Genomic DNA, 14,425 nt, shown 5'->3' on the forward strand with positions numbered 1-14,425 from the left:
CTGAGGCGTTCGCTCACAAACTGTGGCTCAGCAAGTTGTAACAGTGAGAGAAATGCGCTGCCTGCCGCGCCAATGCCCAGCCGGTGCAGCGCAGTGCCGCAGTCTGCCCCGGGCCCAACTTTTTTTCTGGGCGGCGTGCCAATTGCCCGCGCCGGGGCCCCGAAGACTGGACTGTGCCGTTCCCGACTCGAGGATTCGATTCGCGATTCCCCGTCCCGCCGCCGCCGTCTACCGGAGAGCGCGACACCGACCACCACACCTCACACAATGGCTTCAACACAACAATGTCTTGCCTCGCTGGCAAGGCTTAGCCTGTCGACTCCCACCAGAGCTGCTCTTCCGACAATACCCAAGTTCCTCGTCCCGTCGGTCGGCGCATCGCAGGTTCGATATGCGACCAACAACCCCAACAAGGGAGGAGCCAAGAAGGCGCCCAAGAAGAAGAAGCAGTACAAGTTCTTCAAGTCATGGGACATGGCCGGCCAGCAGCAGTTTTCCCTCTGCGATGCCATGCGGTGCGTTGCGAATCAGCTGTTGTTGTGTTTAGTCGCCATCTACTAATAGAATTGTAAACAGCTACCTCCGCGCCGTCGAGGTCGGGCAACCCCCCTTGACCGTCAAGTACGAGGTGCACGTCAAGCTCCGGACAAAAAAGAACGGCCCCGTCGTGCGCGACCGCGTCCGCCTACCGACCCCCGTCAAGACCGACACCCGTATCGCCGTCATCTGCCCCGAGGGCAGCGCGCTGCAGGAGGAGGCCAAGAACCTCGGCGCCGTCCTGGCCGGCGAGGAGACCGTGTTCGAGGCGATCCGTTCGGGCAGCTTTTCCTTCAACAAGCTCCTCTGCCACACCGAGAGCGAGGGCGCGCTCCGCAAGGCCAACGTCGGAAAGCTCCTCGGTCCCAGGGGTCTGATGCCCAGCGGCAAGACCAAGACCATCACCAACAACCTCGAGGCCACCTTCAGAGACATGATCGGCATGGACGAGTACAGGGAGAGGAACGGTGTCGTGCGCATGGCGGTCGGCCAGCTCGGCTTCACGCCCAGGCAGCTGGGCGAGAACATTCGTGTGTTCATGGCCAAGATCAAGTCCGACATCAGCAAGCTGGATGATACCACGCCCAAGTTGTTGGAGGAGGTGGTTCTTAGCACGACCCACGGTCCTGGGTTGAGTCTGAACGCCGAGTTTGCCCCTACCGACGACAAGATCAAGCCCGAGGATTTGGAGTCGGCCATGTAAGATGTATATGACGGGGTGTGGGCTAGATTTCCTTGTATCATAGGCATGTATTATAATGGCAAAATGGAGCGGTTTGTAACAGGTATACCCTTATGCTTGTCTCTATGTGTATGTCTATTATGTGTATTATGTGTTCTCAGAACTGTACTTTTAACTCCGGGCAGCGGCCTCCTATTACATAAACCGTACTCAACCATCATCCTCCACTGCCGCCTATTTCTCCTTCAACGCCCTTACAGCCTCCTGCTCCGCGTCCAAAACCCTATAAACCCCCAAATACCTAACCACCCTCTTCTTCCCCCTCTCCCCCGCCCTCCTCGCCTCCTTCAACGCCGTACTCAAGTCCAACAGGATAGTATTCCGGCACCTAACCATCCTTTCCTCCATCTTCCTCACAAACGGCACCTCATGACCACCCAGCCTATCCACCATCTGCTCAATCCTGACATACTCCTTCGCAAGGGCCTCCAATTCCGCAGGACTACTCGCCACGAACCCCTCCCTTTCTTCTTCATCGTCCTCTTCGGTGTTGTTGTCATCGGAGGCAAGCACCACTAATTCCTCCTTGAAATCCTCCGATCCATCATCCCACCCTTCGTATTCATCATCTTCTTCCCCCAGCCCCATCTCTTCTTTCTCCAGCCCACCAGCAGACGTAATACCCCTTTTCACCATCCACCCTTCCACTCCTGCCCCTCCCATCCCAGTTCCCCCCGACTTCTCTAGATTCAACTTCAGTTCCAACCCCTCCACCCTCTCCCCCCACTCCAACACCCCCCTCCCAAACTCCACCGCCCCCCTCACCGTCCCCAACTCCCTCACCAGCCCCCCCACCTCCCCCCTCTTTTCTTTTACTCTCTGCCGCACCTCCTCCACGGCCCTCCGAAACCCCAACACCCCCATCCTGATATCTTCAACCCTCTCTTCTCCCCCCTTTAGTTCATCCCCCAGCGACAAAAAGGAGGTATAATTGGCGTTGACTAGTTCCAGGAGTTCGGAACTGATGGATAAAGAGCGGGTGTGGAGCTCGTGCCGGAGGTCGGGGAGGGTTTGGTGGCGTTGGCCTAGGCCTAGGGAGAAAGGGTGGGAGGAGGGATCGGAGGAGGGGTCTGAAGAAGAGGGGGAGGCGTAGAGGGAGTCGAGGTAGGCGAGGGGGGAGAAGGAGGGGGTGAGGAAGGAAGGGCGGGGGAGGGCGGTTGGGAAGGGGAGGTCGGGTAGGTCGTCGTCTTCGTCAGAGGGGGACTGGGATTCGTTGGTGAGGGGAGGAGCAGGGTTGAGGTTGGTGGTGATGGAGGGGAGGGGGGTTGTCGACTTTGGTGAGATGGGCGAAGAGGTCTGGGACCGAGGGGGTGAGGAGGGGGAGGGGGCGTTGAAGTTGGGGGTGTTGAGGGTTGTCATTGTTGCGTTGGTGAAGTTGGCCCCGGGGTGCGTGGCCGGGTGTGGTTGTTTGGTTGCCGGTGTTCAGGGGCTGATTATCCGGAAATGTGGGACTAGCGAGGTCCGGCTCCGGCTCCGGCTCCGGGTTCGGGTTCGGGCACAGCTCGGCCGTTCCTGAGCTTGAAATGCGGACCGGGATGGACTCGGCGTTGACGGGACTGCACCTCGGTGAATGCAGTGCAATTGCGGTGTGGGGTTGATTGATTGATTGATCCGATGACTTCAAAATCCAGGGCAAGCTTCGTAAGCGGATATTCTCGTTCCTGATTGCGGAAAGGCTGGAAATCTCTGTTCGGGCCGTTGGCTGTTGTTGAGAGCTGGGGACCCCGTTGGTTGCGCGTTGAATGGTGAGGGATGAAGTGAAGGTTGGGTGTGATTGTTGTTTTCGCGGGGCTCGGTCGGAGCTCCGACAGCAGTGAGGGTCAGTGGGAGATGTGGCCGATCTGATAATTCCTCTTGGCATTGGGTCCCTCATGCAGGAGGGTTGAAGTGTGCCAGGGGTCCTTGACAACAACACCACCTTCGTGATGGACAAGTGATGAGATGAAAAAATGTGGCTTTTGATCTTCAAGCCCAGTTATGCGTAAGATTCTCGGAAAGGTTCAGAAATCACTTTCATTCTCCTACTTCTATGCTTTGTGTTCAAGTTCTCAACATGTGGAAAATCCAGTGTGTCCAGATTTGTTGATGGGAAATGGAAAGTACATGTCGTCTTTTTGATGAACTCGCAGAGGTACTCCAACAACGTGGGCATCCCTGGCAAAGAAAGATCTGATAAAATTGTGTGAGCGGTTTATTCCAGAACGAATTGAAGCCACGGTTTGGTAGATACCATGCGTGGCTGACAGCTACTCATTCATCACAGCATTTGGAATGGCGTCTCTCAGCAAGACACCTCGGCCGCGTCTACGTCAACATCCAACTCTGACTTTACGCCAAGGACGAGATGAGAAAATTTTGGTCAATCAACAAGTCTGTTGACTCATTCACGGCTCTCTTTGACACCCTTCTTCCCTTTCCCCTGCCCAGCGTGGAGACTGCCTTCGTCTGCCGACATGGCTTGCAACCCTGATGGTCAACGGTGAGGAGATACACGGCGGCTGCCTGTCGTAATTCAAAAGTATTGGCTCGGTACCAAGGGATGAACAAGATCAGCATGTCGATTCTGCCTCATAACCAGGGCATCACACAGTCAAAATGGCATGTTGAACATCTCGCTTCCACGCTTCCGTTCTTTGATCTGTTGACAGGTTGAAAGACGGCCGAATCGGACAGGCACATGACGCACAAGTGGTTCTAGCGACTGCCGCTATTCTGCGATTGTACTAGCGTTGTTTCCGTAATCTTATCAATCAATCAGTGGAGCACTCTCGTCAAGACTGTTACTGTTCGTGTTCGGCCTTTTGCTCCTTTCGTCAGCCAGGCAACCAGGGCATCAGCATCACAAGTGGAAGCCATCGAATCAAACAAGTGAGAGCCCTCATTTTGTGGGCGAGACTGACCGGAATTCGCTTGGATCCGAGAGACCCTAGCCAAAGTCCGTCGCTCCTTCCGTGTCGGATCATTCCCAGGTGCAAATTTTCCGCGGTTGTTCTTGCCAAAAGGAAATCGACGACCCCTCATTGTCGGAGAGGAATCTTGTCCCTTTTTTATTTCCATCACTGCACGTCAAAGTCTCAGGAGCATCGAGTCCCACATCTGTCCAAGCGCACTCACGCTGCCACAGCACGCAGCTGCCACACGAGGGACCAGCACGCACTGCGTCATTATCTTATACGACATCTTTATCTTATACAAATCTCCAACCAATTGTTATCATCATCAATTTGCGTTGGACAACGGGGTTCACCGGATTGTTTCTTCAAGAATTCGGCAGTCGGACAAGAGTGGACAATTGCCCCACGTTTTTCTTGGCTTCGGCTCAGTGCCCCAGAAAAAGAAGACAGCGCCAACGGCCAGTGACCCAATCCACTGTTCCGCCCGCTGTTCTCCAGTGCCCACTCCCTGCCTGCGACATTAAAAACCTACGCCTGCCCCGGCCGCCCGAACACGGGAACCTCCCACGGTCCAATCCACCAACGAATTCCATCACACGGCATCTTATCAGATCCTCAGCCAGTCCTGCCATTGACTGGTCTGTTCCTTGGTTGGCTCACTTGGTTGGCACCTCGGTTCTTTGTGCAACATCAATCCCTTTTCAATCAGCGACGGCAGCACTGCGATGACAGTCGTCGCCTCTGCCGCTCCCATGGCCGGTCAGATGACCTCGGTGATCATGTCCATTGAACAACAACATCTCCAATCTGATATGGACCTGTCAGCCCTACAGCAGGCATCGTCATCATCAACCACGGCAGCCACCTTTGCTAAGCGGGATTCCCCGAGTGCCGTCTCGACCCCTGCCTCTTCGGCCCCCTCTCCAGCCTCAAGCTGTGGTGGCTCCACTCCGGCATCATCGACTTCCAACACTGCAACCACCACCACCAACCTCACTGGCGTGCCTCCCATTGCGCCTCGTCCCAGTGTCGCACCCAGGCCTGCCCCCATTAGAGCCGCTTCCGTATCTAGCCAAGGTGCCATGTCACCCGTCGACTGCCCTACTCCTGGGGGAGGCCCCTTGAGCATGACCAGCAAGGAATGGGTCATCCCTCCCCGACCAAAGCCTGGACGTAAGCCTGCCACCGATACCCCGCCTACTAAGCGCAAGGCCCAGAACCGCGCTGCCCAGAGAGCTTTCCGCGAGCGCAGGGCCGCCCGCGTCGGCGAGTTGGAGGACCAGCTGGAAGAGCAAAAGGAGGAACACGATCGCGTTGTGAGGGAGCTCCAGGGTCGCATCAGCCATTTCGAAGTCGAAGTCCAGACCCTGCAGTCACGATGCCACTGGCTGGAGGATATGTTGGAGAAGGAGAAGCAGGCCCGCAATGCGCTGAGGAATTCTTGGGACAACATGTCGCCGCAGTCCATCCTACCACAACAGTCCAATGGTTATACTCTACAGCAACAACAGCAGCCTTCGCAACAACCTCAGCTGGCAACCAAGGTGGACTCCGTTCCTATTGCAGAGCCACGACCAACCGCTCAGCCCTTCTCCATCTCTCAGATCATCTCGCCACCCGAGGAGGTCCCTCAGTCTCCGTTAGACGTCACCTGTGGTAGTTGCCAGAGCAGTGGCCCATGTGCCTGCGCCGAAGAGCTCCTCCAAAGTTCCAATGTCCTGATGGGCTGCGGCGGATGCACTCCCGAAGGAAGATGCGCCTGTCTGGAGGAGTCCATCCGGGTCCTTGCGGCTGCCGACCTCAAGAGGCCACTACCTCCCAGCTCGCCCTCGTTGGGTCCGGATGAGAAGAGGCAGCGCTCTGATGCTGGCGTTGAGGACGTCCAGTTGGAGACAGACTTTACTGCCTTGTTCTCGTCCAAGAAGCCTGAGACAACGATAGAGTCAATTACTCCCCTTCCAGCCCCTGTCCAGCAGCAGTCCCAGCAACAGTCCCAGCCCATGACTTCCGTCGAAATGCACGAGTCGTGCGGGTTCTGCAAGGACGGGACCTACTGCGTGTGCGCGGAATCCATGGCCCTCTCAGCTGCCTCTATGACCGTGGCCTCGGTGGTTCAACAAGTCCAGATGCATACTCCGCCGCCATCTGAGAACGATGTCGTTCCCATGCCTATGGAAGTCACGGCTACTGGTGCTGTCAAGCTACCTAGCTTTGGTTCTCTGAACCGCGCAAGCAACTCTGATCAGCCTAAGCCCCCAGTCAAGACCGGTGGCTGTGGTCCTGGTGGTCCTGGTACTTGTGCCCAGTGTCTAGCTGATCCCAAGTCCGGTCTCTTCTGCCGCTCCCTTGCAGCCAACTTTGAGCGCAACAGGCAACAGACCGACAGCAGCAGTAGCGCTGCTCCCCCGTCCGGATGCTGTGGCGGCGGCGGTCCTGGCGGCGGATGCTGCAAGACCGAGAAGTCCGACGACGACGACGTCGTCCCCATCAACCTCAACCGCCACAAGACCACCAATCAACTGCCTGCTCCCACACCATTCAACCCGTCTTCTTCCTCCAACAATGTCGCTGCCAGTAACTCCGCCCTCTCCATCTCCTGCGCCGACGCTTACAAGACCATCGCCTCCCATCGGCACTTCGAGGAAGCAGCTGATGACATTGGCTCGTGGCTGCCCAAGCTTAGAGCAGTGCCTGCCAACCCACCGCCTAATAGAGGCAGTGTAAGCATGCGGCAATCGTCGACAGGCAAAGCGTGGGCGCCGATTGAAGTAGAGGCCGCAAGTATCATGGCTGTGTTGAAGGGTTTCGATGTGAGGTTCGGCAGAGGAGAGTGAGATGAGCCGTTGCTAGCCTGTTAGAGTGTTTGCATATGTGTGATACTCTGGGTTGGGCGACGAGCAGTGCCGAGGGCGTCTGGCCGCTACGGGGATCTGTCGGTATTTTTGGGTTTGTTGGCCCGGTGCATGCCGACTTGACATGTCAACAACCCAACATCCATGTCCCGCTACCCATCTTCTCTCGCTTCTCGCAGGATGAATGACACAGTGGTGGGAAGAAGCGGAGCGAAAGGCCGAGCCAGGAGAACAAGCGCGTGAAGAGGGGCTCAGGCCTCAATTCCCTCATGCGGCCAACCCTGCGGCCTACTCAATCTCATCACACCGGCCAATCCTGTGGATCAATGTCACTCATCTCGGTCACATCTTGCGACCGTTTCCGCAGCTCCCACCGCAGCTTCCATCCATCTTTATCCCCCTCATACCTTTTTGATCTGGGGCTTTGCTTGCCCAACGTCTTTAACTGCTCGCTTCCGGCCGAGTGGGCTGGGTTGATGGAAAAAGAAGACATATTTCTGGCCTATCATTATCACCGTCGTTTTGTCACTTGCATTTCACACAGTCGACGCAGTGGGATGGAGATGGCATTTTATGCTTGATGCGTACAGAGGCAAGTGGATGGATTCGGGCGGGAGAAGAGGGGTCGACTGGGAGTTGTAGCAGCAGTGAGCGAGGGCAATGGGGGATCCAGTTCGTTGGATGGAGCCGAGGAGCTCATCGAAGCAAGCAAGGCAGACGCAGACGATGTGGTTTATTGAATGGTGATCCATGACAGGAGGGGCGACCCTTCAAGGGACTGATGAGAGGGGAAAGATGAAAAGCATTTTTGACGAGGAATCTGGAAGGAGGTAAAAAGGAAATGAAAAGGTATGATGGGTATCTGGGAGGTTTTTTGTTGGATCACTTGCATGCTCTGTACAATCATTATCGAGCGCATTGGGCGGGTGTTTGCTGTCGTTATCTTGGTATCTAACTAGCATTTATGGTTCTTTTCGTAATGGGTATGATGGTTTTGACCGCATCTTGCATGATTGTCTTTTGGGTATCTTTCTTCTATACCATCATGGAATGAAAACACTTTCATCCAGATCTTTAGAGAACAGCATGAGATTTCTGTGGCAGCGGGTACGGAAAGAATCAGACCGGACACTGGTGGACGTGGGATGAATGACAAACGACAACTGGTACCGGCCTCCGCCTCCGCCTCCGGACTCGAGACTGGCTCCGGGTTCGGGTCTGGCTTCCTTACTCGGGTCGGGACTCGGTTCTGGACTCGGTTTTGGTGGTTATTTATGACGCGGAAACGGATCCGGATGAATCAGGATCAGGTTAAATCAGGATCAGGATAAGTGTGTCATGTTCAGGCTCAGGAGCAGGATTAATAAGGTCAGAAGCAGAAAAGAATCAGGATTTATGTCTCCCTCCAGTCCCATGGCCGGGGTCGGGAAACATTGACAGTGAGTGGCAGATGCCCGACAAGCGACAACCAGTATCGATACCGGCACTAGCTTCTGCTTCTGATGAAAGAAACGGTGATGATTTCCCGTGAAAAAAAAAACAATACAAATAAAAGTTACGATTGTTGCATAGGTATTTACCTACCGTCTTTTCTCCCTCTCCTCCTGCCAGAGCCGGATACATCAAGCATCAATCAGGATGCGTGCAGGACAGCCAGCATTTCCTAGATAACTTCTAACAGAAAGTCTATACTGTACAGTACTGAGGAGGGAGTGTACTACGTACGTATGTATGTATGTATGTACAGAACACGACGGATTCTATTCCATGTCTCAGACACTTTCCAGACAGCACTTTCCAGATACTTTCCAGATACTTTTTAAAAAGAACAAAAAGCTGGAAAGAGTTTTGGTCGGAGTGATTTGCTGCCCAATCTTGCTTGATTCATTCAGATTGAACTTTTTTTGATGTATGTTTCACGACTTGGTAGGTAGACTAGTTGGTTGCTCTTTTCTCTTGGGTTCTGATTACCTAGGTAACTTTGCTCAATTCTTCCAGTCTGTCTGTTTGTTATCAGACAGACAGACAAGTCGTCATAGGTTGGTTGTCTCCCGCCGTTATTCATTCATCATCATCGGGACTCTGGGATCTGCGTTTATGTTCCGGTTTTTTTTTTCTTTTTTTTTTTTTTCCGTTGCGTTCTAGAAGGTGTTCCGTTGTGTTGGTCTGGTGGTTGGTTGGTCCCATCATCCCTTATTTTTTTCATTCCATTCTTTTTCTTTTTCTTTTCTTCTTTGCCCCCCTAGAAATTAACACCTCTTCCGTCACGCTGGCAGTCTCCCTTCTTTTTTCTTTTTTTTTTTCTAATTTTACCCTTTTGCAGTTCTCTTCTTCCTCTTTTTGTTCCATCTTATGTTGTTATTACTTATTTTCTCACCTCTTTCCGCTTCCTCCTCCTATAACGCCTCACTTTTGTTATGTTTGTTTGGCATCCCTTCATTCTTCTATATGCCTCTTCTGGCGTGGCTACGCCAAATGCGCATGGTTTAGCTGGCTGTTCTCATAAAATCACGATCATTTTCATAGACTTTTCTCGCCTGAAAATCGCCATGTTCAGATGTGAAATACATGTCCTCAGATCTTCAGACTGAGAATCCCTGCATGAAATGGGCTGTCTTCTAGTTCCAGTTGATGGATCGGACTTCATCGTTCTATGAGGCAATGTTTCTTCTTTTCTTCTCATTTCCCGGACTTGTTTTTTTTTTTTTTTTTCGCGCTTGCCCTCTTCAGAGAGCAGCTGGATTGTCTTCCCGATTTATTAGCAGTTGTTCCTCTAAGAGGCGAGGATGTCTTGATTTTCCGGTTTTTGACCTTGTTGATTTGTGTTCAAAAATTTATACTACGGATATCAATGTCTTCTTTCCTTCCCTCTCTGTTCCTTGTTTTTCTCCCTTTTACCCCCTTGCCCGGTGAGTTACATGAACTCATAAAGTAGACTACTGAACCACAACCCCACCACCAAAACACCAACCTCGGAGTTCGGACATTGTGAACCGTAAGACTCGTGAGACACCAAACCTTCTCTCAAAACAGCCATGAACCTCGGCAAACTCTCTTTGGAACTCTTTCGCAACAACACTCTGTCTCTCTCCTTGCCCCTCCGACTTCCCCAACCTGCCCAAACTGCTGCTGCTCCAACGCTCCAACCTCGTCAAGCCCCATCAAGCCCCATCAAACCTCCCGGCCGGGTCCAAACTTACCCGAACTCCAAAGCTAGACAATGATGCTGTGTTCCCGATGATGTGTACGTAGCACACACGTAGCTACACGACGACACAGCAGCAAAGTAGACATGGAGTAGGTACTACTGTGACTCTCAGTCCACGCGATTTTCTAGCTTGCTACTTTGCTAGCTAGCTTTGACCATCCATCTTGCCTTTCACAACTTCTACCACATCTACTCCTGTCCTTCTTTACTTAGCTGAAGCGGTGTAAGCTGCGTGTCCACGAGAGCAACAACTATTGTCAGCTGGCACAATGGAGGTACTAGTCCACGTAGACCGTGGAAGATGAGGAATTGGACAATGGGGCGACGAGGACGTCAACGACACAGCTAAGGGCTTGAAAATCAGCTAACACGGCCAACGGGATGAGCAGATCCGCCGGGATTGTCTCGGGAGGAGTGTGGAGGATTCGCCCTGTGTTTCCCAGGACTTGCGCGTTCATCTCGTTGGCCAATTACTCAGGTAAGGCGAGCCCAGAGCACTAGCTAGCTAGCTTAGCTGGCAGACCTGCTAGCTGGCAAGGTGTGGTGGACGGTGAAGCTCCATGACTGTGGGTGCGTGTAAGTTTTTGTGGCTGGTGCGACTGTCACCGAGGCACGGCATTGCTGTTTTCCCAATTCTCCCTCTGACTTGTGAAGTAGGAGTCATCGGACATATCCGTGACGACGTGGCACAGCACGCGGGCGTGTGCGCTTGAACGACCATCTCGAGCCCAAACTGGATGGATGAACTGACTAGTCGTCTTCCATGATTTCCATGAAGCGCAAACTGGGAAGGGTGTAAACGAGTTGACGAGGTAACCCGGGAGCACAATGTGTACACTGAGACGTAGATCGTTCTTCGCTGGCATATTTGCGCCTGAGACATATTCGTTGTCGTCCTTCCGTCTTGAGACATGCTTCACGTACTTAATGTAGGTCGTATGTGGGTTTGTGTTTGTAATACCAAGCCCTAAACCTGTTGCCGTTAGTAAACGACTTGTCGGAAACAGACGGGGGTACCTGTCATTATCCAGAAGGGCAAACATGTCTGATAGTTCGCAAGTGTACGGTGGCCCAAGTGTTGGCTATGCTCAATTGAAAAAGTTTGGTCAGAAAATGGCCCGTGTCAGCTGCAGGCACTAAGTACGCGCCCAGGCGCGTTGACATAAATTTAATTTAATAATTAAATCCATCTCACATTATACGTAACCCCGCTTCTCTATATACCTTAATATACGTAAATACTTTTACTACAATAATAACCTATTATCTATTAACGATTACAATATATTAAAATCAATTTATAAGCGTATATTATATATAAAATTAACGTATATTTATTTTAAACTAATACTAAAAAAGGAAAATATATCCGTTAATAAAAAAAGTGATATTATTGTAAAGCTCCAGCTTTATACCTTTAAGGGCAAATCTATTGCGTAAAATATGGACGACGATAAAATATTAGAAGATTTAAATAGTAATTGGCCTAACGAGAAATATGTCCGCTTCGCTATTAAAAAATTCTTCGATTACAATATTAAGAAGGCTTATACCGTTTTGGTTATGAATTAAGTAAAAATACTTATTAAAATTAATTGATTAATATTAAAGGCAATTAAATTTAATAAAAGAGTATAAATTATCATCCGCTGCTTAAATTTAAAAAGATATTAGGTAAAGGGAGAATTAATTATTTCGATTTTAAAATAGGATTACCCGAATAATTTATTAGCCTAGCCTATTATTTTTTTAACGCTAAATCTAATATAAACCCCTATGTTAAATATATAATTATTAATAATTATAATTTTTTCGCTAATTGTATTTCCGGCAGTAAGTTTATTAATAAGGGTATTTGTACTAATTATTATTATAAAAGCGAGGGTAAAAATTACTTTTTACACAAAGGTGTATTATATTTTTATTCTTTTTTTTAATTATTATATTTATTTATTAATATTCTTTTTAGCTTTTAACAAAGTTAAAAAGAAGAAAAAGTAAGATAAAGTCCCTTTTTCTGCTAAAATTATTTATAGTAATAAAGTTAAGGATTTAGAGAGGGTTTTAATTTTAAGTTCGCGCTAAAATCGCAAAACATAAGGCTGAAATGCGTTAAACGCTGAATAATAAACTAAAAGTAATTATATAGTTAGGGTTTAAACATATTTTATACGTTTAAATAGTTATTTTTAAAAGATTTATTTACTCTATTAAATATTATAAAACGTATAAAACCTTTTATATTCATTATATTTAAAATAATCATAATAAAAAGAAAATAAAAAGTTAAAAATTAGGGCCCTACTTAATTTAAATATTAAATTAATAATAAAAGTTTTAAAAACTTTGATTCAATAATTATAAATTAAAACCTTTACGATTAAATTAAATTATTTAATAAAGTACTAAAACCCGTTAGATTCCTAAATTATAATAAGGGTAGAAATAGAATGCTATCTAAGTATTTTTCCTTTAGAAGGTTTTATTCTTTTAAAAATTATATATTTTATAAAATTATTATTAATTTCCTTAGAATATATTTATTTAACCGTTTTAATAAAGAGGATAACCTTTATTATTGTTAGTATTAGGTTTTTAAATTACTTTTAATTTTAGAATATTTTAAACATTATAAAAATCTAAGGAATTCTATAATAAAATTAAATAATTATATTTAATAATTGATATACATATTTAAATACTTCTTTCCTACGGGATTATATACAATTGAAATTAAAAGTATATTAAATTCCGGTAATAAAAATATTGTAATTATAAATCGATTCGAAAAGTTATTAAACGTAAATAAAAAATATAAAACCAAATTTTTTAAATTAAAAAGAACGGTTAACGGTTATTTAATAAAGATATTTGATATACAATTATTATAAATAATTAATAAATTAGTTAGAATATAACTATATAATATTTAATTATAATAAAATCCTTTTTTTTTAAAGAAGTTTCCTTCTTATAGACTTTTTAAACTATTTAAATATTTTATAAATAATATAATTATAAGATTGCGTTTTTCGTCTTTTGAAAATTATAGAGATAATTCTTTTAATTCCGTATATTAAAAATGAATAAATAAATTACTTTTAAACTTCAAAAGGTTTTGAAATTAAAAGAATAAAGGGTTCCCTTATTAATAAAGGTCTTTATTTACCTTAATTAAATTATATATACTATAATTTTATTTTAAACCGTTTAATATAATTTAAATTATTTATATACTTTTTATAAAGGTTAGAATTATATATAAGCCGGAATTTGAATTACGAATATTTAATTAAATTTATTGGATTTTACTTAATTAAATAAATAATATATATATTTATACAACCTTTTAATCATGTAATATATATTTTAAATTTAATAAGATTATATATATAAATCCATTTTATAATGACTTATTATTATAAGAATCTTTATAAAAATTTAATTTAAAACTGTTAAAATATTAATTTATTTATTCAAATTATTAAATAAAGCTTTTATATAAAATAATTATATACTTTTTTGGAATTAATATTTAATATAATTATTATAAATATAAAACGTCATTATTCACCGAGCGGTGAGTGAGCATTGCTACGGTAGGAAACGCAGGTGCCGGCCGCGAGGCCGGCACAAGGGGCGGGGGTTTTTACCCAGCAGACGGAAGTATGTACGGTTTTCCTTCCGAAAATAGATGAAGGACCCCATGCCCATCGGGCGCTTAGTATATAGTTACTAGCATAGGGAATAAGACTACTATCACTATTATAAATATAAAGAAGTTTTTAAAATAATTCGTAAAATAATTCTTAATTTAATAATAATAAATGTACATAAAATTATATTTATTTAATAAATCATTAATATTAATTGAAATAAATCTACTTTTATATTAAATTTAAATTAATATAATATCGTTAATTTATATTCCTAATACCTATCTTAAAGGGCGTACTATATTTATACCCTCGGTTGGCTATCAAGCTATACTATAACACTTATTACTAAAACGGTTTTTAATATTTAAAGAAGAAACTAATTACCTCCAATTAAATTCAATTCTTCCTAGTTTCTTCTTAATAAATACTACCCTTTTACATCGCTTATTACCCTCCTAAACGTTTACTTATTACCCGTCATTCAATTTTATAACTTTATAATATTTATATAACCTACCTCTACTCTAATATTT

At 46.4% G+C, this 14,425-nt stretch overlaps 3 protein-coding genes across 3 annotated transcripts; 2 read left to right on the forward strand and 1 right to left on the reverse strand.

Annotated features, from left to right (window-relative positions):
* Nucleotides 1-99: 99 nt before the first annotated feature.
* On the forward strand, nt 100-1,347 carry B0H65DRAFT_90386 (ribosomal protein L1-like protein). Its single transcript, XM_062831543.1, has 2 exons — nt 100-515; nt 577-1,347. Exons 1-2 carry the CDS (start codon nt 268-270, stop codon nt 1,238-1,240), a joined length of 912 nt encoding a protein of 303 aa, XP_062683803.1. The 5' UTR covers nt 100-267; the 3' UTR covers nt 1,241-1,347.
* On the reverse strand, nt 1,200-3,081 carry B0H65DRAFT_567120 (oligomeric golgi complex component, COG2-domain-containing protein). The gene has a single exon (XM_062830350.1). The coding sequence runs from the start codon at nt 2,636-2,638 to the stop codon at nt 1,454-1,456; it is 1,185 nt and encodes a 394-aa protein (XP_062683804.1). The 5' UTR covers nt 2,639-3,081; the 3' UTR covers nt 1,200-1,453.
* Nucleotides 3,082-4,768: 1,687 nt separating this feature from the next.
* Nucleotides 4,769-7,150, forward strand: B0H65DRAFT_90415 (uncharacterized protein). The gene has a single exon (XM_062831544.1). It carries the CDS (start codon nt 4,899-4,901, stop codon nt 7,005-7,007), a length of 2,109 nt encoding a protein of 702 aa, XP_062683805.1. The 5' UTR covers nt 4,769-4,898; the 3' UTR covers nt 7,008-7,150.
* Nucleotides 7,151-14,425: the final 7,275 nt, after the last annotated feature.

This window comes from Neurospora tetraspora (assembly GCF_033439725.1).
Source record: "Neurospora tetraspora strain CBS 560.94 chromosome Unknown B0H65scaffold_2, whole genome shotgun sequence".
Lineage (NCBI taxonomy): Eukaryota > Fungi > Ascomycota > Sordariomycetes > Sordariales > Sordariaceae > Neurospora > Neurospora tetraspora.